Consider the following 25703-nt stretch of genomic DNA (forward strand, 5'->3'; position numbering starts at 1 on the left):
TACTTTTAAGTTATTTGTTTACCTTTCCTATATTTTGCACTCCAATTGTGTTTTTCTACTGTTTTTTGTAGTAACGTTCTGACCCGTCCCGACTAGACATGTAAAACAAGAGCTTTATAGCGCATCTGATTCCTCCAGTACAGTAAAAAATAAACAGGGTGACTTCTAAGGAAATTCTGGACATGGCTTGATAAAAGCTGGTTGTAATCACCAGCGAAAAGTCGTTCTCGAATTGTAAATGTTGTGGGGTTTTACTCTCCAACACACTGGTGTGCTGAACTAGTAACGAATTGGCACGTTTTGTTTACGTGACAAACCCTTGAGCTATCATTACTCATTGGCTGTCGGGTGGTGGCGGGTTTAACGACACATTTTTTATACGCGTTTTAAACCCAAACCTTTTAGTGTGGTGCGGATAATATTGGACGCGAAAGCCTGCTGCAGTGTTAAAGTAATAAATATTCTGATTTAGCAAACAGCAGAGACACACACACACGGCCGACATGACGTCACCATCATCGCTGCCGTCAGCCAGCAACACGATGAGCGCGGCCGTGACGTCAGTATGCTGACAGCTACACGCCCCGTAGGAAGATGGCCGTCGTGACGTCACTTTCACGCACCACCGCCAATAAAGCAGCGTTCGCCCCCTATCCTCACCACCAGCCACACACCCTGTAGTAAGATGGCCGCCGCGACGTCACTATCACCCATCGCCACAGCCGATAAAGCGGCGTTCGCCCCCTATCCTCACCACCACCCAAACACCCCGTAGCAAGATGGCCGCCGCGGTGCCGCGCGCGCGCCCTCAGAGCGAACAACTACCCCCCCCCAGCCCACATCGTCTCAACAGTGGGACGCTCGGGCTAGACGACGACGAGAAGGTGGTGGAGTGATGTGACAAGAAGCCTCCCCGCCCCCTCCCCAAAAAAATCTCTCGCTCCGTCACCATAGCGGCGGGCTCTCAGTCGCGTACGGTATCCCACCCCCCCCACCACCACCACCACCAACCAAACACCGGTCACCATCGTCGACAGCTTTGGCGGCGGCGGCGGTTGCCGTTAGCTGCTGCTGCTAAATGGCGGCGTGGAGCGGCGACGCGCGCGAGTCTGAGGGCGACCGTCAAGAGCGCGAGCACTTCTGGCGCGTGGTGAACGCCTTCCGCTACTACCGCGCCTACGCCCTCGAGCGCGTGCGCCGCGCCGAGCGCGAACTCCGCGCGCTGCCGCCCGCGCATCGCCGCCTCCTGCGCGACGCCGCGCTGCCCGGCCACCTGCAGTGCGTGCGGGCGCGCGTCGAGCACAACCAGGTGCGGTTGGGGGCGTGGGGGGGGTCGTGTTGGTGGTGGCGGTGGTGGCGGTGGGCACGACCCTTGTAACACAAACGCGGGCGCTGCTACACGCCTCGGTCTCGCCTGTCTCTGTGGCCTATGTCCACTAGCCTGCTTGACTTTTGCATGTGCTGGTGTGGCCTAATCTCCACTTGTCTGCCTGCTTCACGTGTCTCTATGGCCTATCTCCACTTGCCTGTCTGCTTCACGTGTCTCTATGGCCTATCTCCACTTGTCTGCCTGCTTCACGTGTCTCTATGGCCTATCTCCACTTGCCTGCCTGCTTCACGTGTCTCTATGGCCTAATCTCCACTTGTCTGCCTGCTTCACGTGTATCTATGGCCTGTCTCCACTTGCCTGCCTGCTTCACGTGTTTCTATGGCCTAATCTCCACTTGTCTGCCTGCTTCACGTGTCTCTATGGCCTAATCTCCACTTGTCTGGCTGCTTCACGTGTCTCTATGGCCTATCTCCACTTGCCTGCCTGCTTCACGTGTCTCTATAGCCTGTCTCCACTTGCCTGCCTGCTTCACGTGTCTCTATGGCCTATCTCCACTTGCCTGTCTGCTTCACGTGTTTCTATGGCCTATCTCCACTTGCCTGCCTGCTTCACGTGTCTCTATGGCCTATCTCCACTTGTCTGCCTGCTTCACGTGTTTCTATGGCCTATCTCCACTTGCCTGCATGCTTCACGTGTCTCTATGGCCTATCTCCACTTGCCTGTCTGCTTCACGTGTTTCTATGGCCTATCTCCACTTGTCTGCCTGCTTCACGTGTCTCTATGGCCTATCTCCACTTGCCTGCCTGCTTCACGTGTCTCTATGGCCTAATCTCCACTTGTCTGCCTGCTTCACGTGTCTCTATGGCCTATCTCCACTTGCCTGCCTGCTTCACGTGTCTCTATGGCCTATCTCCACTTGTCTGCCTGCTTCACGTGTCTCTATGGCCTATCTCCACTTGCCTGCCTGCTTCACGTGTCTCTATGTCCTATCTCCACTTGTCTGCCTGCTTCACGTGTCTCTATGGCCTAATCTCCACTTGTCTGCCAGCTTCACGTGTCTCTATGGGCTATCTCCACTTGCCTGCCTGCTTCACGTGTCTCTATTGCCTAATCTTCACTTGTCTGCCTGCTTCACGTGTCTCTATGGCCTGTCTCCACTTGTCTGCCTGCCTGCCTCACTTGTCTGTATGACCTCTCAGCGCTTGCCTGCCTTACCTGTCTGTATGACCTAACACCACGTTGCTTTTCTGATATGTACAGGGTGTTTAAAAATCAAGGACCCGATTTGAAATCGCTATATCTCTGCAACCACGAACCGCCCATGAATGAAACTCTTACCACTTGAAAGGGCGGGGCATAGAGTTTCAAATGACGGAGCACCGCCGCATTGGCACCTGCAGGTTGGACGTTTTCTAAATGACACACTGCCTCCAATACTTGGTGCTACACTCTTGGCTCCCAAGATCCCCAGACATCACACCCGTGTTTTTGTGCGACCATTAGCGGCTTATCTGGATGACTTCAAAAACAGAATCACGGCAGCAGTGATTTCAGTGGAAGAAGCCACTTTGAGAGGCGTTTGGGACGAATTTAACTATTGTCTCGATGTTGTCCATACAGCAGGTGGAGGGCACATAAAGAATTTATAAAATGGTTAGTAAAACTTTATAACTCATGAAACCGTTTGTAACTTTTTGTGTAATTGTAACATGTTGCCATCGTGAAATTAGACTGCTGTGAAATTGGGTCCATGTTTTTTAAACACCCTCTAAATAAGGCCCTTCAACATGTGCTTGTCAAACGTGGCTCTGACCCCTCTACACATGTCTGCTTTCTTCAGTTGTGTACTGCATATAACCTCAACACATGCCTGCCTGACTTGTATACAAGGGCCTTTCGCAATCGCCTGCCTGAATTGTTTACATGGCTTCTAAGCACTTTACAACCTTCCCAGTCTACGTAACATGTCTACTTATCCGACTTTCCATTTGACGTGTGTACATGACCTGCCAACGCTTGCATGTATGACGTGTGTACTCGTCTAAAACACTCCCCTTTTTTATAACAAAAAATATCCTATGCAAGCAATATTGAAATATTACTGGACTGGAGTATGGGTAATGCAACTTTACAGGAGAGTATATGAAGGTAGTAGTTATAGACTATAATATAATTAAGAGTTGGAGACTGGCAATGTAAATTAGCTACGAATACTGAGGGAGACAAATGAAAGTTCTCTCCCGAGTGCTACATATCCATGTCTAGCAAATACTAATATAAGAATGTACACATTGGCCAAGTTCATTAGCTCTCTGTGTCGGTCAATGTAATGAAACGGTACGCTGATGAACCTGATCAATGTGTTCCAACATCAGAGAGCTGATGGAACACCTTGGTGAGGTTCATTTTCTCTCCACTTCATGCATTGATCATCACTCCCTGACCCTGTTTATTAGACGCTTCATCAAGTTGTTTTTTTTAACACTGAATGCCCGAAACTCAAACCAGGAGCTGTTGCACGACATCATCCTGGGCACGGCCGAGCACATGTTCGAAAACAAGCGCTACCGTCCGCTGGCCCTAGAGGCTGAACCCACCCCGGCCACAGCGTTCGACATGGACAAGCTGAAGTCGACGCTCAAACAGCTGGTGCGAGACTGGAGCTCCGAAGGGCAGGGCGAGCGCGACTCGTGCTACCGGCCCATCCTCAATGCCATACAGACGTACCTCGGAGCTGCTAGCGGTCACAGTGGCAGCAGCATCAAGAGCAATGGTAACAGCTGTTGCGATGGCCACAGCAGTAATGGCAGCAATAACAGTGATGGATGCCATCAAAACCATCGCCACCAACAGCAGCAGGAGAATGAGCAGCAGCAGCTGAATGAGCAGCAGCAGCTGAATGAGCAGCAGCAGCTGAATGAGCAGCAGCAGCTGAATGAGCAGCAGCAGCAGAATGAGCAGCAGCAGCAGCATAATCACAAGCAACAGCAGCAGCAGAGAAGCCCCCGAGTGTTGGTGCCCGGCTCGGGCCTCGGTCGCCTCGCATGGGAAATCGCGCGCCTTGGCTACAGCTGCCAGGGCAACGAGTTCAGCCTCTTCATGCTGTTCACATCGCACTACATCCTGAACCGCTGCCACGAGGTGGACAGCGTGCGCCTCTACCCGTGGGTGCTGCAGTTCAGCAACACGCGCCGCGCGTGGGACCGCGTGCGGCCCGTGCTCGTGCCGGACGTGGACCCCAGCGCGCTGCCGCCGGGCGCCGACTTTTCCATGTCGGCAGGCGACTTCCTGGAGGTGTACTCGCTGGACATGGACGTGTGGGACTGCGTGGCCACGTGCTTCTTCCTCGACACGGCGCACAACGTCATCGCCTACATTGAGCTCATCTGGAAGGTGCTCAAGCCGGGTGGCGTGTGGATCAACATGGGGCCGCTGCTCTACCACTTTGAAAACATGGTTGGTGAGAGCTCGCTAGAGCTGAGCTACGACCAGATCCGCCAAGTGATCGTGCAGGTGGGCTTCGTGTTCGAGGAGGAGAACGAGTGCGTGCACGCGACGTACACGGAGAACGAGCGCTCCATGCTGCGCTACATCTACGACTGCGTTTTCTTCGTTGTGCGCAAGCCGGCGCTCAAGAGTGAATGCTCATGACAGCTGGCAGGCGCGGGCCCAGCACAATCGGGGAAAAACGAACCGGAATTAAATTTAGCGTCCCTCCGCCGTTGAGGCACGTGCGTGAGCTGGCTTTTTATTGTCATTATTTTGTCGTGATATTTACTATTGTTTTATGCCATTTGTGCTCTTGGAGACACGTGGAGTGAAAGCACGCCCGTTGTGGAACACCTTCCCACTTCGCGTCGGGGAAGAGTACCGTGAAACTACTGCTGGAGTCAATTAAGCCTCTGTCACCCGGTGCCGATTAAAAAATAGTTCAACGCATGCCCGGTCATCCTTTGTTACTGTTTTGTGCCCGGTCATCCTTTGTTACTGTTTTGTGCTTGGGCCTGGGCTTTGGCAAGTAAAACCAATTCTGTACGATGTGTTGTTTTAGTCATTGGTGACCAGGTTGAGCCAATAAACTTGCCACACTTGAGAACCTGGTTTAGTTGTGATTGGCTGCCTATGATTTGAACCCAGAATGCCATTGGTGCCAGCTCGTTGCTATTGACATAAGACCCACGAGCCAGCTTAGCCACCTCAGGTCTTATATTAATGTAAAATCACAGTGTGATGGATTTTATTTTTAAACAGCTAAAGCCATTTCAAAGTAAATTTGGTACTATATCCATTGTCTTCATGATAATCATGGTGAGATTGGTTAGTGGTACAGCCATCAGAGGTAGATACCACATCCTTTATTCATGTCTACCAACTGTTAATCTTCTGTAATGTTTTATGAAGGACTTTATAAAACACCTTTAAAAAAATGTATCATGATTGTGACTACTTAAATTTCTGCATGCCACTATTATCTCCCATTACTGTTGGGTTTTTTGCTTGATGTACATACATCTCTTGAAATCCTTTTTGCCGTCAATCATAAGACATGACCAATTGAATGGATTTTGTTCATGCTGAATTATTGCACTAAGTTGTATTGTGCATGTGCTGTGGTGTCATGAGTTGTTCAATGCTGTATACTTGCCTTCTTCACAGAGGCATATGGCAGCAGTGGACATTGATGGCTGTACTGCACTGATGAGTACAATTCAGGACATAATCGGTGTATCGTAGTCTCGTTTCACTGCTGCCAGTTGGGATGATCACGTTCCAACTATGTTTGAGTTGGCAGCCCAAACACTACGGCCGCACATTCATCTCGCGAGGTGGTGGTCTGGACAAGGCTGAGTGTTGTACATGCAATGTGATGGTCACGTGACATGCATGCAAGGCATGATGGGAAGAGTACCTTTCTGCTGCTTGTGAATCCACATTGGTGTATTATTAAATCTATACACTGCCATTAAATTCGGATTTAAATTGTCTTCGTTGCAGCACATTGTATGCATGCACAATGAAAACCTAAATATGACTTGGCATAGTGCGGGTGATTTTTTTCTGTCAAGGTAATTTTACTTGTATCTAAATATTTTGTATTTCATATTCAGTTTTGCATTACTTTAATTCAGTCGGGTGGCGATGGCGCATGCCTGCAATCCAGCACTGCGGAGGCGAGGGTTGGTGAATCTTACAAATGTTGTGAAACTCTCCCTATGTGTGTCGAGGTGCCATCTACCCTGACTCGCCAGAAGAATTTGGTGTACAGAATGTGGAATAAGCTCCATCTGTCCCATCTGGGATGGTGGTGCACCCTCGAATATGTTTTGTTTTTTCCCCCCACGTGTAAAAACACGAATTGACTAAAAACATCTTCATATATGCGCCTTGGTGTTTGCGGATTGCATAGCATTGTGTAATACAGGTGGATAAAATATGCTATATAAAAACTAGTAATACAAGAAAAAAGTGAAATTTTCACCCAATGTTTTTTTTAAGATAAAAAATAATTTGCGTACAAAGAAGGCACAACATTGTGTTGAACGCATATACAGGTACGGTAATTAGGCAATTGGTTGAGGATGCGTTTTAAGGAATGTAACGCAGTCCAAGAAGATAACCATGGAGGATGGAGAGATGAAGCTGGTTCATGTCAAAGTGCTATGTGGATTTTCACATAACAGGATCATGAGAAGTGGTCACGACTTGAAGGACTTCATCCAACAGTGGATTGAACATAGCTGGTGGTGATTGGTACATTTTAATGGTAGGAATTAGAAAAATGATGGCCCTAGAATGTGTCAAAGTAGGTGCTATCTAACAATTCCCAGAAAGCTATTATTTAAAGGAATCTTCCTGGTTACAGGCAGCGTATTTTGGTCAGGTTCAGTTTAAATCCTTGCCATATACTAAACTAGCTTTACTACCTGGCTTCGCCCGAGACTTGGATTCTTGTCTTGGATTAAGACATGGCCTCCGCTGAGGGTGGGGCGGGGATGCGTGACGTAGCAGGCTCATTGCGTAACGCTGCCACATATGGATGACATCACAGATGTGACGTCACCAATCACTTGCCGTGCAAACTATCCATTATTGCGCCCCCTCCCCCCCCCCCCCAAAATACAAAAGTCTTTTTTTTAAATACTTTTTGCATTATGTACAATTTGGTAACTACCCACATGCCAAATTTCAAGTTTGTTGCATGTCGGGAAGTATGCTAAACATTTAGAACACACATTCACAAATTTCCCTTTTTTATATATAGATGTAATTAGTTTGGGACCTTTTGATTTAAAGCTTCCGTGACTGCAAGGATTCATCTTTGGTTCTTTCGGTAAAGTCACGTAGAATGAGAATAAAATAATAAATTGATAAAATAACACAATAATATTCTCACGACGTTTCGGCCCCAACACAAGTGGCCTTCATCAGGTGAAGGGACGAGACTGTCTGGAGGACAGCACTGGAGTGAAAAAGCCACGCTCAGATCGCGCCCTTTAAGCTGTGTGAGAAGAAACAAAGCACCTTGACAAAGGAATTAGCATAGAATTTAGCATTGAAATGGCTGAGTGATTAGCTTGTGACTGGTCACAGAAATGGCTATGTTAAAGTTAAAGCATACACATCCGCAGAGGCACCCCTTGACTAAGGAATTAGCATAGAATTTTGCATTGAAATAGCTGAGTGATTAGCTTGTAACTGGTCACAGAAATAGCTATGTTTAAAGTCAGAGCATACACATTCACAGAGGCACCTAGTACAAATCAAACAGGAGAATTTAGCATTGAAATAACTGAGTGATTAGCTTGTGACTGGTCACAGAAATGGCTATGTTGAAGTCAAGGCCTACACATCTGAGCTATTCACAGTAACTGGGTATACACTACAATATATAATGAATACTATATAGTGAACCAATAAAAAACTAAAATATAAATTACCTCAATGTTATCAATAAACTCTATATATTCTCCAATCAGCTAAGCTACCAACAATAAGTCGTTATATATTAGCAACACGGATAGCTACGGGCCCCGTTCAGACGGACGAGTTCATCCATGGTCGGAACAGAGGAGGGGGAGAGAGACAGCTGCGAGGCGCTGTTATACTCCATGTTGTAAACCATACTATTAACCGTGGTGTGAGAGGTATTAAGAGCCAATGTCAGCGAAAGAGCTGCGGTCTGAAGGTCATCGTAAAATACAATTAATTAAGAACGGAAATGGTTTAAAACATCTTTCCAATGGTTACTAAGCTTAGCAGGCCCGTAGCTATCCGTGTTGCTAAAGTTGAGGGTAAGAATCCACCCATTTTTTCGCCATATAGCATTGTGATATATAACGACTTATTGTTGGTAGCTTAGCTGATTGGAGAATATATTGAGTTTATTGATAACATTGAGGTAATTTATATTTGAGTTTTTTATTGGTTCACTATATAGTATTCATTATATATTGTAGTGTATACCCAGTTACTGTGAATAGCTCAGATGTGTAGGCCTTGACTTCAACATAGCCATTTCTGTGACCAGTCACAAGCTAATCTCTCAGTTATTTCAATGCTAAATTCGCCTAGTTATTTCAATGCTAAATTCTCCTGTTTGATTTGTACTAGGTGCCTCTGTGAATGTGTATGCTCTGATTTTAACATAGCTATTTCTGTGACCAGTTACAAGCTAATCACTCAGCTATTTCAATGCTAAATTCTATGCTAATTCCTTTGTCAAGGGGTGCCTCTGCGGATGTGTATGCTTTAACTTTAACATAGCCATTTCTGTGACCAGTCACAAGCTAATCACTCAGCCATTTCAATGCTAAATTCGGTGCTAATTCCTTTGTCAAGGCGCTTTGTTTCTTCTCACACAGCTTAAAGGTCGCGATCTGAGCGTGGCTTTTTCACTCCAGCGCTGTCCTCCAGACAGTCTCGTCCCTTCACCTGATGAAGGCCGCTTGTGTTGTGGCCGAAACGTCGTGAGAATATTGTGTTATTTTATCAATTTATTATTTTATTCTCATTCTACGTGACTTTACCGAAAGAACCAAAGAAGATAGTTTGGGACCGTCCTGCTTTTACAACCAATCGCTTTTTTATGCTGATATGGCCACAAGGGGTCATGAGTAAGCATTTTAAATTAATGTTCAGCTAAAAGCCCTTGTTAAGCGGCACTTCTATTGCATATTGTAATCCAATGACGACCACTCATTGTGGGGAAGAAAGGCATATGGAGTCTAATTTATGTATAGTCAGAAGGCCTTCCCATTGATATATACGGCAGAAAATGACCATGTTTTTTTCCACGATTCGGGCAGCCATATGTTGAAAAGTGCTTTCCTCTCATTAAGTGAAATAGATACATGGAATTTGTATGCAGAAAGTCCAGCCGGTGTTTGATGATTAAACCACAAACAGTTATAGCATCAGGAACCTTTGTACCTGTGTAATTGTTTTTAATAGTAAGTATGATGTGGTATGCACAAGCATCGTGTCGCGAATCGCAAACAGGTCCGAGGCATTTGTACATGCGTATGTAAACCAATCTAGAATCGGTCTATTAATCAATTAAATAGTTTTATACAAATTTTACTTAACTTTCGTGGCTGCAGGAATTAATATTCTTTGGTTATTTCGGTAAAGTCACGTAGAAAACAAAGTACATACAAATAACGAAAAAAACCACTGGTGTAGACTGTAGCCTGGTTCTTAATCGGAGTGAGTGTACTGGCAGTCTATAATGTAGACCGTAGCCTGTTTTTTTTAAGCTGATGAGCGTATTGGCAGTCTGATGTAGACTGTAGTAATGTTTTTTTATTACTGAAAGAACCAGAATAAGTACATTATAGACTGCCAGTACACTCAGTTTAATCAAATTTGCTACAGTCTACATCATAGCCTGCCATAGGCCTCGGCAAGGTAAGGTAAAAGGTAAAAACAACGAGCCTACCTTTAACGAGCCTACCTTTACCCTACCATTTCCCTTACCCCATACAAATTACCTGATTACAGGGTAATTACTGGGGTACTACACATGAACAAGGTTTATAACGGTAAACGCTAGGTAGAGTGCTTTATTCACATAGAATACTCTCGATTATTCCAATTTTACACGCTTTCTTTAAACTCACTCTGTTATTGTATCCTCAAATCTTGTAACTCAATTTTAACCCACTTCCCTATGTGGTTTCGACTGCGAACTTGGTATATTTATGTCATACTGATGACAATACTATATTCTATCATTAAAAATAAAATAAAAGTATTTTTAAACATTTTTTTTATATTATGTTTCGGCTTGGGTCTAATTGTCCACTGTCAACTGACGTTGGCTGTAATTGCCCACGGTCTGGCAAGCTCGGGTCCACTTCCTGGAGTCGTGGAGTTCTGCCATTACTCGTAGATTTCATAACAGCGTGTTTTTTAAAAAGTTGTGTTTAAAATATTACTTATTAAATGGAGGCCACGGACTGCGCCACGGAGCTTTTAGCAGTAAACAGGGCACCGTATTTACCGGGTAATAATACTTCGCGCTACCTTTTCCCTACCGGGTAATTCTTCCGAGCTACATTTACCCTACCCTTCACCTTACCCCTTGGCATGTCGACACCTTTACCCCTTTTACCCGGTAAAAAAGGTAAATTACCTTACCTTGCCGAGGCCTAGCCTGCCAATATGCACACCAGCTTAAAAAAACAGGCTACAGTCTACATTATAGACTGCCAGTACACTCACCGAGGTTAAGAACCAGGCTCCAGTCTGCATTATAGACTGCCAGTACACTCACTCCAATCGAGAACCAGGCTACAGTCTACATCAGTGTTTTTTTAGTCTTTATTATTTTTATTCACTTTTTTTCCACGTGACTTTTACCGAAAGAACCAAATAATAGTTTGATCATTATGTCTGTGTTTATAATTTTAGTTTTTTTTTCCTCCGAAGTTTGACAAATAAAACTGAATATTGTCACTTTCGAATCCGTATATATTTGCTATTCGTTACTCGTGTTTTTTTGTTTGTTAGACACTTTCATCCGACGGAAACACTCCTCCTGAGTTGAATTCTAAATATGTTGTATGTCACTATGGCAACGCTTGAGTTGTACCAGCATCTTTACATCAACACAAGTAAATGTTGCAATAACCTTAATAAACATGTTAGCACATAATCTACTTTCATTATCCATAGACAAACTGATGATTATCACTGAATTATGATTTGACCTGTGGACTATAAGTGGTGTGGTTAAATTAGCGATGGATGTAAACGCATCCGTGTGGCTTATATTGTAATAAGCAAAGGCCATGTTGAGTATAGAAGCACATTTTTATTGTTAAAATACTACATAAAGCGAACATGGCCCAATCACTGCTTGTGCAACAGAAGGTGTCGCGTGTCTGCTGTGCTGCTGGTGTACATTAGGAAGGACACAAAGCCAAGATCTGGACATCCAGTCTGTTATGATTTAATGATTGTGGTACAGAGAGAGTTTAACATACCTTCCAGTGATTTTGTATTCTCGACAAAGGCTGCAACTGTTAAATAATATGGCATTAATATTCTGGCAATATTTTTACGAAAAAATCGAGAATTCTGTAAGAAATAAGAAGGGTGCGAGATGCCTTCCAGAATTTTTTATATACTGTTTATGATTAAGCGGTTGGGAGCAGTGGTTCTGTGCTATGAAGCCGGTGACGCAAGTTAAATTCCTGGCCACGGCTATCATTCGTGGCAAATAAAATTGCAAACAGTCCTTATCCCCACTTCACCCACCCACGCTGGTGACACAAGGTCAAACAATACTCATCACAAAACATGGCTTGGAGCCTTCTGTATGGCCTAGTCTCACTACCCAGTGTCTCACTACCCAGTGTCTCACTACCCAGTGTCTCACTACCCAGTGTCTCAATACTCATTGTCTCAATACCCAGTGTCTCAATACGCAGTGTCTCAATACTCAGTGTCTCACTACCCAGTGTCTCACTACCCAGTGTCTCACTACTCATTGTCTCACTACTCATTGTCTCACTACCCAGTGTCTCACTACCCAGTGTCTCACTACCCAGTGTCTCAATACTCAGTGTCTCACTACTCATTGTCTCACTACCCAGTGTCTCACTACCCAGTGTCTCACTACTCATTGTTTCACTACCCAGTGTCTCACTACCCAGTGTCTCACTACCCAGTGTCTCACTACTCATTGTCTCACTACCCAGTGTCTCACTACCCAGTGTCTCACTACCCAGTGTCTCACTACTCATTGTCTCACTACCCAGTGTCTCACTACTCATTGTCTCACTACCCAGTGTCTCACTACCCAGTGTCTCAATACTCAGTGTCTCACTACCCAGTGTCTCACTACCCAGTGTCTCACTACTCATTGTCTCACTACCCAGTGTCTCAATACTCAGCGTCTCACTACCCATTGTCTCACTACCAAGCGTCTCACTACCCAGTGACTCACCACCAGTGTCAGGTCAGAGGCAGCTTTTATCCAACTACGCTACGCATGTAAATACGACATTGCTAGCTGCAATATCTCTCCACTGCAAATATTCATTTCATGCTTTTTCTTAGTTCTCTGAAAAATATAATTGCTGTAAATAGTAATGTGTCCAATCATGCCGATTGGCAAGTATGCCTCTTTCAGTAACTGAGCTACCTGTCCATAGCAAAGTGTGATCAATACACCATCGCTGGCTGTACTTTTAAAGGATCTTCCTTCAAACAATTGCCTTGGTACTCGTCCACACCAACTACAGTCGTGCGATTGCGCTTGACTGGCAAAGAAGAGTTGTAGCGCTCTCCACGCCAGCTGGTCACTCACAGCAGCAGTCCATGGCTCCAGATCAGAGATGCCCGTGTCCGTCTCGATCCGGCGCCGCCAGGCGTAAGACTGCCAGGTGTCGTGAGGCGGGCCAGCTGGACGCGTCCAATCGCCGCTCGGTCTCTTCTCCGGCTCAAACTTAACACGTGGCTATAAGGCAAAATAGGCCGGGTTCTCCAGCATCCGTCTAACATGGCCAAACAACGATAATTGCCCCAGCTGTCACAAAATTTCCAAAATACTTGGACACTTTGGTCGCTTCGTTTTAATGCCTCTACATTTATTTTCCACTGTGCTTGGCTTCTACCTTCAACGATTTAATTTGCCTTTTGCCATATGGGACCAATGGCTGCTTTGAGTGTCTTTCGCCGGTGCTTGTACAGGAGTCCTGTTGTGTTTCCACTTATCTGAAGTGCTTCGGAAGAATCCCGTGGTCCACATCGTAAATGTGTTCGGTATATAACGATCCAGCGACGTATCAATTAAAATTTATTTTTTATTCTCGCACGCATCGAATCATGAAATCCGGTTTGCCAAAGTGTCCGAGAGTTCATGGTCTCAGCCCGGTCAACAATTACCGCACACACATACATACATACATTTGACTAAATGTGATTTCAGAGAATTAAAATGATTCGAACATTTCAGTTGGAAGTCTGGACAGGTGATATCATTACTCTCACTTTTTGGATTCTCATTGTCTGGCCCTGATAATTTATTTGGTGATGTTTGGCATATTTGTAAATGAAATGTATCTGTTGTTAATTTGCTCGTGAGAATTGCGCTGTACGTTCCCGGTGAGCGGAATCAATTTGCGCATCGAAACGTGTGTGCATGTGACAATTTCATTGGTTTGGCTGTCAGGTGGCAGAGGGTTTATGGCACATTTTATCAGATCATTACAATGTGCTAATATAAAAATAAATTATGAATCGTAAAATGATCAGTTTGCCTGTCATGCGACAAACATTACTCTGTGGCAGAGTGGGTGGGAAAGTACTGCTCCCTACTGTGTGGGCCAGAAGTCAAGGATTTCGGGGTTCTTTCAAAGAACCAAAGAGTGATTTCAGAGGTCGTTTGCTTTCAGTCACGGACAAGATGGGGATTGCGCTGCTCCATGAGAGATCATCTCACGACAAGACACCAATAGCACAATCAAGATTAAATTATGGCAAGAGACACGTTTATTGACATCCCTTTCGTTACCATCACGTGCTGTCGTTGCGATACTATATCCAGAGCAGGCATGCATTTGGAGAACCTCGCAAGGACGGTGAATGAAAGAGGGGTACCTGCGTTTGAACGATCCGCGCATTCGCACTGCCATGCAACAGTCACTGCTTGTTGTTAACCTATTTTTGGAGTGGAAGATGGAAAGAGCCGTGCAATTTCCTGTGAAGCATGCACACCGCAGTGACAGATTATCCACTCGGGATGTGTTTTGCATTTAAAGCATTCAGAGTTTAAATTTTTGATTTTCGGATCATGTACGTCATGTAATAAATGTAACGTGTCTTTATGCTGACAAGTGATGTCAACGGATGCCACGTGATGTCACTTTTGTTTTGAAAAGCACCGATGTGATGCGATGTAAATAATGTCATTACTTAATTATGTAATTGTCCCTTTTAAGGATATTTGTTTTAATCCAAATAATGGGAGCCCTTCCTGAGTGTCTGCCACACGATGTTATGTTCTTGTCCATACATGGGTCTGTTACGTGTGCAACGTCTTGCCTTCTATCAGCGGATTGCACTCGCTCAGTGTTTACTGGAATCCTACAAATGCCACACGTCAGATAATCTTTTAATGTTTTATATGAACCCCTCCGCATGGCTTTGATGTTGTTCAGTCGCCGCGAATCTACGTGACACAGAGCCACCAAGCGTAGGTCAGGGAACACTGTCTCTGCTTATAGGAATAGGTTTTACCCTTTTAACTGTCTCTGCTTGTTAGGCTTTGTCTTTCACTGTGGCTGGTGAGATCAAGAGTGTCTGCTACAATGGAGGATTATTGTTTTTTTTACCTGCACACAATCTTCTGCACCTGCAATAATGTGTCATGGTCAATTAATGGTGTTTTGACTTTGCACGGCCTTGGAAAATGTCTTCCAATGCTGCCGACGGCTCTCCGGGTGCCCACGGTGTGTGAATGTGTACTTTTCTTCTTTATTATCCTGCTCTGATGTGGGTTTTTGGCCCTGCGGTGACACTGCTGCTATTGTGTACGTATTTGTAATCGCTGTAAAATAATTTCCCAGCTTCGTGATGGTGGTTTGTTTTCCTCATGGTGCTACCATGTTATTCCCACCGATTCGCAGTTAATAAATACATTGCTGTACATTGATCATGTGTGTTTAATAGTATGGCAGTGCAGTATCCAACAGCGTTCACCGCAATGTTATACGTTGCAATAATTACAGCTTTGTTGATATTTGAACGTGTTCTGCGACCCAAACCTTTACCATCCTGTAGTGACCAGTGTGAAGTATAGTATCGTGACATCCCATGAGCGGCAGTGGGGAGGCCTTCATCCAGCAGTGGGCTGAGACAGGCCGAAATTGGAATTGCAGTATGCACTTGGTTCACATGAACAATGCATCCACTACATATTCCATTGGGAGATTAATCGAATCGTTGTTACTGTTCCACCTAACATGCGAAACATTTAATGGTGAAAAATATATATGAAGACCGGCACGTGCATTACACAGTCGTTTTCATATTCGGACGTTATCGTACAATATTACAGCCATTTCGTCAATCCGTCGCTGAATGAATGCTTCGCGTTGGTGTCTGGGCCATCACATTATCTCGTGTGGCTGTCTCCACGAGGTGGCGCCTTGCCCTGCAAATGTGATCTTTCACCTTCAAGCGAGTCACTTGTGTGTGTGTGTAATGCCATGTTTCTGCTGCGCCGTTATGCAAGTATATGCGTGCAGTCATCGTCAGGCATGTTCAGCCCAACGCTAGAAGAAGGCATGAGTCCTTCACGGTGGATTAGATAACATAATAAATATGAAAGAAGTAACGTCGACTTTTTTTAGGAGTGTCAGTGGCCTTGGGCAGGACACGTCTCTGGAAAGGATGATGGCTCCTTGGTGAGATTACTAATATCTGCTGAGTGGTAGCCGAATGAGAGGGCATCCTAGAGGATATCCACAGTTGGAGATGGAGAATAGTCGAGAAAAAACAGATTTGATTTCATCATTGAGGCCATGGAGGGAGATGTGTTTGGATAAATCAAATAAGATATCAGAGTATATGACTTTCTGAGGAAAATGAGGTTTAAGTTAGGATGGACATTTTTGCCGGGATGTTGGAGTCGAGAGAGGATTTTTTTTTATTTTAATAAGGCCATGACAACAGCAGTCTTTGGAACTAAGGGGAACGATGCCGGATTATTTGAATATAGGAGGCAATGGTGGATAGGCAGAGGGATGCGTTTGGTGGGCAAGAAGATTGAGGTTGGAAGACGAATTTTTTTAGGTTGGAGATGTAGTGAGCTTGTGACGGACTAAGCTACGCCAAGGGTTGGATGTGGGAAGACAGATAGGCCATAGGAGAGAAAGACGATCACTGAATCACGCGTTTTCAGATGCGTTCTGCGGCCGTCTGGAACGCTCTTCGTTCCAATATTAAGAAGCCACTGGAGCTATCCACTTTTGAATTTAGATTGAAAACGCATTTCTTAAAAACTGTGTTTTGTGTTTAGTTTGTTTTCCTTCCCCCCCCCCCCGCACCTCCGATTAGCACGGTTGGCAATGTATGGTGCGAGATAATTTCTACATACAGAAATACCAGTCGGTCACTAGACTATAATTTCTGATTGCATCGACCTATACGGAGAAATAGAAAGCGAGTTCTCACTTGGCTACTGATGGAGGAGTGGAGGAAGCTGGGTTTCTGGGGACGCAGGAGGAAGTATGGCGTGTCTTGCACAATGTGTGTGATTGGGGGCAGAGTCAATGTCCGAGTTGGAGCTTACCCAGCCAACTTATAGATTTCGTGGCAGTTTGAAATGCAACAAATTGTTCACGATTCAGGGGTAACGATTTCATATCAGAAAAAAAAAGCACGTGGCAGTGGCTCTAGCAACTGCAGAGGTCACATGCCCCCATGACATACAACCTGGCATTCCGTTGCTCTATGTGCACCTCCGACGAGCACGGTCGGCTACGTATGGTGCGAAAGAAGTTCCAGTGTACATACGTGTATTTGGAATATGCGTTTCCCAAAAAAACAAGGGAGCACAGCGAAATTGCGGAGTGCAGACCACACAGTCACCCAACCCACTATGCACCGTACGAGACAGCTGACTGCCAAGTCTCGCATACAGTGCACACCAAAAAATATCCCACGTCCAACCGTGTAACTGCATTGTGGGTCGAAATTATTACCCCCATATAGGCTACATCGCACAAATTGAACCCGCATTAAGCAAGAGATTTATCTGTGTATGCGAACTGAAAGCATTGAAGCTTGCATGATGAATTGTATTTACTGTGATCTTAAGAATCCGTATTAATTGATGGATAATTTCATTGCTACACCCTTACAGTTGTCTGATTCACTGCTGCATGTTGGGATGACCACATTATCGCAGCTCTTTGAGTTGGTGTCCTAGATTTAGCAACGCGTGCATTGCATGTACAAAAGATCCAGCCTTATACAGACCACCGGCTCAAAATAACTGCTCGTGTGATGGCCACTTTGTCATCTTAGACCGACTCAAGAGTTGAGAAAATGTGACCCCCAACCAACAGACAGCAGTGAAACAAGATAACTAATAATAATAATTTCATTTTATACAGCGTCATTCATGCAACTGCATCCCACAACGCTGCACATCTATTATCCAGTTCCGTAAAAAAAAAACCCAGTACTTGGCAAGTAAAAAAAAGGAACAAATAAGTAACGAGAAAAAATGCACATAAAAAATAATTGTAGAGCAAATACATTTAAATCAATAAATGCGTTCGGTCTCCATACCCCCGACTACAATCCCAACATTTCACCGGATTTTGGAGAACCTTCACTGGAGGAGTAGACCGGTGTTGTCATTATTAGGACTCATCAATAGGGTCATTGGCATTCGCTCGTGCTGTATGTCTCTGGGAACCTTATAACCGTATGGAGAAGGCTTACCTTTGTACAATATGTGAACCCCCTTTATCGCTTGCCTCCATGCAACATTAAGAGAAAAAAGATATCTGCAATGATGAAAAGACCCATCGCAATAGAACAATCAGTGCGGTCTTTTCAGTTGATGTTTAAAATGACAAAATTGTAACGCATGCAGTTATTTTAAGCTGGTGGTCTGGACAATAAGGCAGGCTGAGAACATTCGTGCATGTAATACTTGATGCACATAATCAAGGTTTTTGGGTTAGATCGCGTTATTTATAAATGTGTCGTAACCCTCCACCTCCCGACACGGCCAATCAGCAAAAAAGGTGTCACGTTGACAAAAGACAAATAATTCACTACTTTAGCCCACCGGTGTGTTGAAGAGTGAATCCACAACATTTACAGTTTGAGTACGACGTTTCGCTGGTAATTACGCCGTACTCAAACTGTAAATGTTGTGGATTCACTCTTCAACACACCGGTGGGCTAATGTAGTAAATTATTTGTCTTTTGTCAACGTGACACTTTTTTTGCTGATTGGCCGTGTCGGGTGGTGGAGGGTTACGACACATTTATAAATAACGCGATCTAACCCAAAAACCTTGATTATGAATAATATTGGTCGCGAAAGCCTACGTGTTAAACTGACTTGCTGCACAGTTTTGTGTGTTGGTGAATCTAAATGAGGGCTTCTCAACATGCGAAATAACTGCCATGCTGTATGCAAAGTCGGGACCCTTGTGCACCAACAGCCTTCAGCGGAAACGAGTTTGAAATCCCCTGTGGTTTTGCTCTTCCTTGTCATTTAAACGGCAAACAAAACACGTTTCATGATAGCCCCTGAATGTACTTATGTTCGACAACGTAAGCAGGAAGCTCACACACACATGAGAGGTCATCGACTTGCAAATTATTTCGACATGGTACTATCCCAGAGTAGGGGTTTTCCACGCATTTCTTTATTCTCAACGCCATAACCAAGCAAACAAAGTAACCTAGCTTGCACCCACACTTATCAGACCTCGGGAATCTAAACAGATTTTAAAGCTGGGCAACATGCACGTACAGGTTTGTCGTGGTGTCTGGCAGACCTGAGTGGTGAACAACAAAGAGTAGTGCAGAAACAATCCATCGTTGTACTGTGCATGAGTGCATCCACGTATATGCTTCCCGTTTTCACCGTCCCGCACTAATTAGCATGGTGAAGTATGGTCAAGTAACTCCGACAATCCACACAACATGGATATAAGCTGTGGTCCGGCAGTGGATTGACGAATAAAATGTGTGTTGCCACAATTGCTCACTTCTCTGTTGTAAAACATTGGTTTCCATTCAAAACAAATATAACTTAAATAAAACAATCTCTTTTTTCCCCCCCAGATAAGAGCCCGCTGTCGATATTGCTCTTTGTCAGAAGCGACCTGGCCACAAACGATAGCTCAACGAAGCGGCTCGTCACGTGCAAATATATAGCAGCCAACTACTCTAAACGCGTGATGTTGTTGCTAAATGTGCGGGGAAAACCGGAAGACCCGGAGAAAAATGCACGCGACCACGGGGAGAGAGACACCGCAAACTCCAAATATACAGCAGGCGTCAGGGTCGGGATTGAACCCACAACCTCCTGCATGCCAGGCAAGGTAGTTAACATCTCGCCACTTATTTACTGTACTTAAATCGAAGTTCATTTACGTTTACATGAATAGGTAAAATATCTCACCATTATACAAAAATACATAATTTATCCTTAATAGGCACTAATGGCGCCACGTGCTTGAATTGAGGCGTGGTTTTACGGTAATGTAGGCATCCGTGATTGTGTGGTTTATTTAGGCTGAGAGTTTCATTCACAAAGTTGTAAATAAACTTACTCAAAAATACCAAAAAAAATGTTTAAGTTTGTATCTTGTTCACGGGTGGGATAAGTGTATTGGAAGGATATATATCTGTCCTATTATGTGGTATTCCAATGAATGGTATTTATTCAAATACAAGGGGCTGTGGAAAACCCAGTACCAAATAACGAATAACAAAAGGAAGTGGTTGAAATTAGGTCATAAGGCCTTAGGACATTTCTTTTTTTTTTGCGACTTTATTGTTAGTTCGTAGTAAAAAATATATATATAGTGGCGTTAACGCGGCTCTCGCACGAGAGAGCCACTTATCCAGTTCTCTGGAATCGGCAGCGCACAGACCCGTGGTCCCTGTGACGTCACAATCAGCTCGTTAGCACGCGGCGACGCGGCTCGCCCTCGTGCTTTCTGCTTCATTTTTCTGTCGTGCGCGCTACAACACCGAGCCGTGCGGTGGTACTGCACTTCAGTTATGACAAATGATTGCCTTGTGTTAGACGTGCACTTTTATATACACATTCTGGAGAAACGTCTCCAGATTCTAAAATAGCGATGCATGCAAATTACTGTATTAGCGGTGCACCGTGCGCATTCGCTACGGTGGAAATGAACACGAGTCAATGAAGCTTGTATTGCGTCAACTGCGTTAAATGCAGTCGTAATGTTTTACATGGAAAGTTTGAGTAGTCAGACGTGTTTCACGATTGAAGAAACTGCGATGAAAAGCAGTCGTGCCACGTTTGCTATGTGATTGTGTTCAGCTGTTGCCATCGTCAGCCATGATCAATGTTGGCAACTTTCTTAAATTCCAAAACCTCTGTCAACCCAGACGTTTAAACGGGTGCACCACATTAACAATTAGTTTCTTTTGGGTTAGATCGTGCAGAGGCATAATGCCAATTTTAACGAAAACCCTCTACCACCTGACAGAATCAATGCAATTAAGTTGTCGTGTGGGCAAATATGCCAATTGATTTGATTCATTAGCAAAACCGGAATGTTGAAAAGCAAGCTAAAATGATGACAAAATGTGTTTACGCGAGGTTTCGCTGCAGATCACAACCAGCATCATCAGCTGTTAACAAAAATAAGCAATTGCAGAGCTGCAAAGGGGATTCCTACTGCCTCGCCTTTTCCGAACATGACTGCCACTTCCCCTTGTGCTTATTCTGCGAATGAGTGTCACCTGTGACATCATTTCCCCCACTCTGGCCGGGGAGGACACCAACCTGCGGCATTGATACAGCGCAAGACACATTTCGAATGTTTGTGGGGAACATCGGCGCCGCTGCTGAATGAGGGCCTCGCCGTGTCGTGTGAGGCATGGGATTTGGCCATTGCATGTTGATGGAACTATTGAAACTGTTTAAAAAAGTACGAACCACGATAAACTATGAAACTAAAACGTATGACACTTTTTTATTTTCTCAGGTAGGACCCACTGAGCTATATTGCTGTTTTTTCAGAGGCCGCCTGGCCACAAAATGATAGCTCAATGAACTGGCTTGTCATGTGAATATTTATAGCAGCAGCTGTTTGTTGTTTGTAAATGTGGAGGGAAAAACTGGAGGACCCGGATAAAAATCCGCACGACCACGGGGAGAACGCACAAATTCCAAATATACAGCAGGCGTCAGGGTCAGGATCGAACCCATGATCCCTGTATACTGGGTGAGGTAGTTAACATCTCGTCACGGTGGGTGCCACGGTGGCGAGATGGTAAGGGGTGAGGCCCTCACTACCGATGTTAGTGGTCGCTGGGAATAAGTTTAAGTAAGGTTTCTGGGTTTAGAGTGCAGTGTGCTAACACAGCACTTCGTTCACATATGATGCAGTAACGATAGTGGTTATCACTGACTGGCAAGGCAATCAGTAATGTCACGAATTTGTCTCCCACACAATACACTGCACCACTATTTATAGATTTAAGTTTGTCTTTGTACGTGTGTTTGTTTTTAAGTTAGTATCCTTATACATATGTAATGACAATAGAGCCTGCATGCAGTGTGAGGGGACTAGTGGCCACGCGAGGTAATAACAGGGATGGCAGCCTACAGTGCGAATGCACTAGTGGCCACGGGAGGTAATAACAGCGGAATCAGTTGTGAGTGCGAAGGGACTGGTGGCCACGGGAGGTAATGACAGGGGAGTCAGTTTTGAGTGCGAAGGGACTGGTGGCCACGGGAGGTAATGACAGGGGAGTCAGTTGCGAGTGCGAAGGGACTGGTGGCCATGGGAGGTAATGACAGGGGAGTCAGTTTTGAGTGTGAAGGGACTGGTGGCCACGGGAGGTAATGACAGGGGAGTCAGCTGTGAGTGCGAAGGGACTGGTGGCCACAGGGATGTTCGAGAACAGGGCGGGGCCAGGCGACGGAAGAGGACGGTGGAGTCTGCCGGTGGAGCGAGCGTCCAGAGTCGGCGAGAATGTTGGAGAAGGGGGGGCGTGGCCTCGTGTTGGTATATAAAAGGGAGATGCGCGGGAGACTCGGGGCTGTCGCGGTGTGGGTCTCTGCCTGATGTCAAGTGAACGTGTCTTCAATAAAGTGCCATCTCAAGAGACGTGTGTCAAGCCGTCATTACACAAAAACAAGTTAGAGATGTATTCTTGGTTCTTTCGGTAAAGTCACGTAGAAGGGAAATAATAAAGTAATAAAAATAAAACAATAAAATTATCACGACGTTTCAATTGCAACACAAGCAATCGAAACGTCGTGAGAATTTTATTGTTTTATTTTTTTTACTTTATTATTTCCCTTCTACGTGACTTTACCGAAAGAACCAAGAATATGAATCCCTGCAGTCACGAAAGCTTCAAATCGAAAGTTAGAGACGGTGTTCGTCACTACTGGTAGTCCTAAGTCAGGGGTGGAAATTCCACATTCCTACGGGCAGAGACCGGTCTGTTCATTACACAACCGCTCTTGACATCCCACAAAGTCATACACTCTAAAAACCTCAAAACAATGATTTACAGTATATATTTGCGTCATCGTTTTCATTGGTTACTTGTTACCAAATATCTTAAATTGAAAAAAATATATCTACCACTTTATTTCACAGTACTGCATTTGAGTCAACACATTGCACGAAGTTTTCCCAAGTAAAAAAATAATCAGCTTTCTGAGCCCTGCTCTGCTAACTTATCCATGTTTTTTTTCCTGGATTTTCTGTTTGCACATTCACATAATCACTTTAAGATGTCTTCTTGTTCATGTTTTTGTTTTTTCTTTGTTGCGGTTGCACCCGATTCAAGAGCCGAATGGCTCACAGGGCTATACCAAATAAATGGAACTATGAACTATTTATCTATACGGCAGTGTTAATAGTGGCAGTAGTGAAGTATGTTAATGTATAAAGGAAGGCCGGTTGCTCAGCGGTAGGGCAAGTGGCTCACAATGGGATGGTTGGGGGTTCAATCCTGGTTGTGAGTTAACTCAGTCCATCATCCGTCCAGGGTCGATTAAATTTATACCACACTGTGCGAGTCAACGACGATGATTCTATGGAAAGCTTCGCCCCTCATCTTTCCACCATTGGCTCAGGGCTCTAAATAAGTGACCAGTGGCTCTATGGCATTTTGGGCAGGAAATGTACTCTGAGTGGTGATAGTGGTAAATTATACTGGCGCGTGAGAGCAATGCAGAAAATAGTTAAGGTTGATCACGATTATAGCAAAAACAACATTACCCAAAGTGGAAAAAAACACTACTCACTCGTAAATGAATAACATGTTCTCTTAATCACCGACTTCTTGCCATTCTGAGCAAACTTCTCTGGAGGCGGTGACTGGAGATTGTTTCGTGATGTGTGTGTGCACCTTGGAAAATGTTGAACACAACCAAGGCTGATCAGAAAGATTAAACATTTTGATTTAAAGCTTTTGCGACTGCAGTAATTCATATTCTTAGCTCTTTCGGTAAAGTCACGTTGAAGGGAAACAATATTTTATTGTTTCCCTTCAACGTGATTAAACATTTTCTCGTGCCAAGTGGGTGGTGGTACAGTTCAGGAATTTCCGAATTTATTTTTACATTTAATGCAACACATTGATTCAATGTTATGAATAAAGCACCATGCCCTAATATTATTTGCGTTTGTCACTTATTTCTTTAATAGTGAAGGAGATAATTGAAAAAAATGTGTTTTTCTTGTGCACATACTTTCAAATGAACTGTTGCATCCAAAGACAGTGATACAAAAAAACAAAATCAGCAATTATATTAATCCAACCAGAATACAATATGAACTAAATAAATAAAGCCTATTTCCCATTTAACACGTAGGCTTTCGCGACCAATGTTATTCATAATAATGGTTTTTGGGTTAGATCGCGTGGGCGGAAGTAGTCACGAATTGTTGCGTTGTTTACGTGACGAATCTTATTGGCTGTGTCGGGTGCTGGAGGGTAACGGCACATTTAGACTTACGCGATCTAACCCAAAAAAAAACCTTTATTATGAACCTATTTCCCATATTTTGTCTCCCCACATCAAGTACACGCGTGTGTTTTTACACAACCCATCAGCCACATGGCCTTGAGGAAGTGCACATTATTATCAGCAGTCGATCAATGCAAGTGTAGTGGTCGACTTGACGCGGTCAACTTTCTTGTTTTCTCCAACTTCACTTTTATTGCAACTCTTCACATTACGTCTGCGACTCCGTCATTCCGCTTAGCCGCGGCTCGCTCGCTGCCCGTCTCGCTCACTCCGCTTCCTCCCCTATCCCTCACTGTCACTCTGCGTCGTCCCTGTCTCTCTTACTCACTCGCTGTCTCTCTCCATCACTCGCTGTCTCTCTCCGTCACTCGCTGTCTCTGTCTCTCTTCGTCACTCGCTGTCTCTCTCTCCCGCTGTCTCTGCCTCTGTCTCTGCTTCTCTCTGTCTCTTCTCTCCCCCTGTCTCTCCTCTCCAATTGTCTCTGTCTCTCTCTGCTTGTCTCTGATTGTCTCTGTCTCTCTCCGTCTCTCTCCCGCTGTCTCCGTCTCTCTCCCGTTGTCTCTGTCTCTCTCCCGTTGTCTCTGTCTCTCTCTCGTTGTCTCTGTCTCTCTCTGTCTCACGCTGTATCTCTGTCTCTCTCCCGTTGTCTCTGTCTCTCTCCGTCTCTCTCCCACTGTATCTCCGTCTCTCTCCCGTTGCCTCTGTCTCTCTCTGTCTCACGCTGTATCTCTGTCTCTCTCTGTCTCTCCTCTCCCACTGTCTCTGCTTGTCTCCCCCGTCTCTCTCCGTCTCTGTCTACTTGTCTCGGCTGTCTCTGCTTCTCTCTGCTTGTCTCTACTCTACTGCTAGCCTGTTCTGTCTCCTATGTCTTCGCTCCGGTTCTCCCCGACCTGCTTCGTTCCAGTCCCAGCGACAACAACTCCCCTCGTTATTTCCGTCTCCCGAATATATCCCCGTTCTCATTACCAACCAATTCATTAGTCCGCGTGCCACCGACGCCCCGCGTCGTCCCCCCCCACCCCCGCACGTGTTACTTGCCCCCCTCAATCCCCAGACATTCCGGCTCCACTCCGCCCTTGACAACAACCCCAGACAATCACAGCCGTACATCGTTCTCCAGCTTCATGTGCCCGTCAT

The 25703-nt window shown here is 44.9% G+C and overlaps 1 protein-coding gene across 3 annotated transcripts; it reads left to right on the forward strand.

Annotated features, from left to right (window-relative positions):
* Positions 1 to 646: 646 nt before the first annotated feature.
* Positions 647 to 6362, forward strand: CARNMT1 (carnosine N-methyltransferase 1). Of its 3 annotated transcripts, XM_076071235.1 has the most exons (3): positions 1291 to 1309; positions 2591 to 2730; positions 3839 to 6362. In XM_076071235.1, the coding sequence occupies exons 2-3, from the start codon at positions 2656 to 2658 to the stop codon at positions 4979 to 4981; spliced, it is 1218 nt and encodes a 405-aa protein (XP_075927350.1). In that variant the 5' UTR covers positions 1291 to 1309; positions 2591 to 2655; the 3' UTR covers positions 4982 to 6362. The 3 variants fall into 3 exon arrangements, with proteins under 3 accessions (XP_032820328.2, XP_075927350.1, XP_032820330.2); XM_032964437.2 differs by lacking the exon at positions 2591 to 2730 and having other exon boundaries at positions 647 to 1309; XM_032964439.2 differs by lacking the exons at positions 1291 to 1309; positions 2591 to 2730 and adding an exon at positions 2738 to 2983.
* The last annotated feature ends 19341 nt before the right edge of the window (positions 6363 to 25703 follow it).

The sequence above is a fragment of the Petromyzon marinus genome, chromosome 32 (genome assembly GCF_048934315.1).
Source record: "Petromyzon marinus isolate PM22_M1 ecotype Great Lakes invasive population chromosome 32, UKy_Petmar_22M1.pri1.0, whole genome shotgun sequence".
In the NCBI taxonomy this organism is placed as follows: Eukaryota; Metazoa; Chordata; class Hyperoartia; order Petromyzontiformes; family Petromyzontidae; genus Petromyzon; species Petromyzon marinus.

What these genes read in the sequence shown, in the direction of transcription:
- CARNMT1 (XM_032964437.2), top strand. Translation starts at nt 1,079, where the DNA reads ATGGCGGCGTGGAGCGGCGACGCGCGCGAGTCTGAGGGCGACCGTCAA. An exon ending in CGCGCGTCGAGCACAACCAG is followed by an intron (nt 1,310 to 3,838) that starts GTGCGGTTGGGG and finishes AACTCAAACCAG; the next exon opens with GAGCTGTTGCACGACATCAT.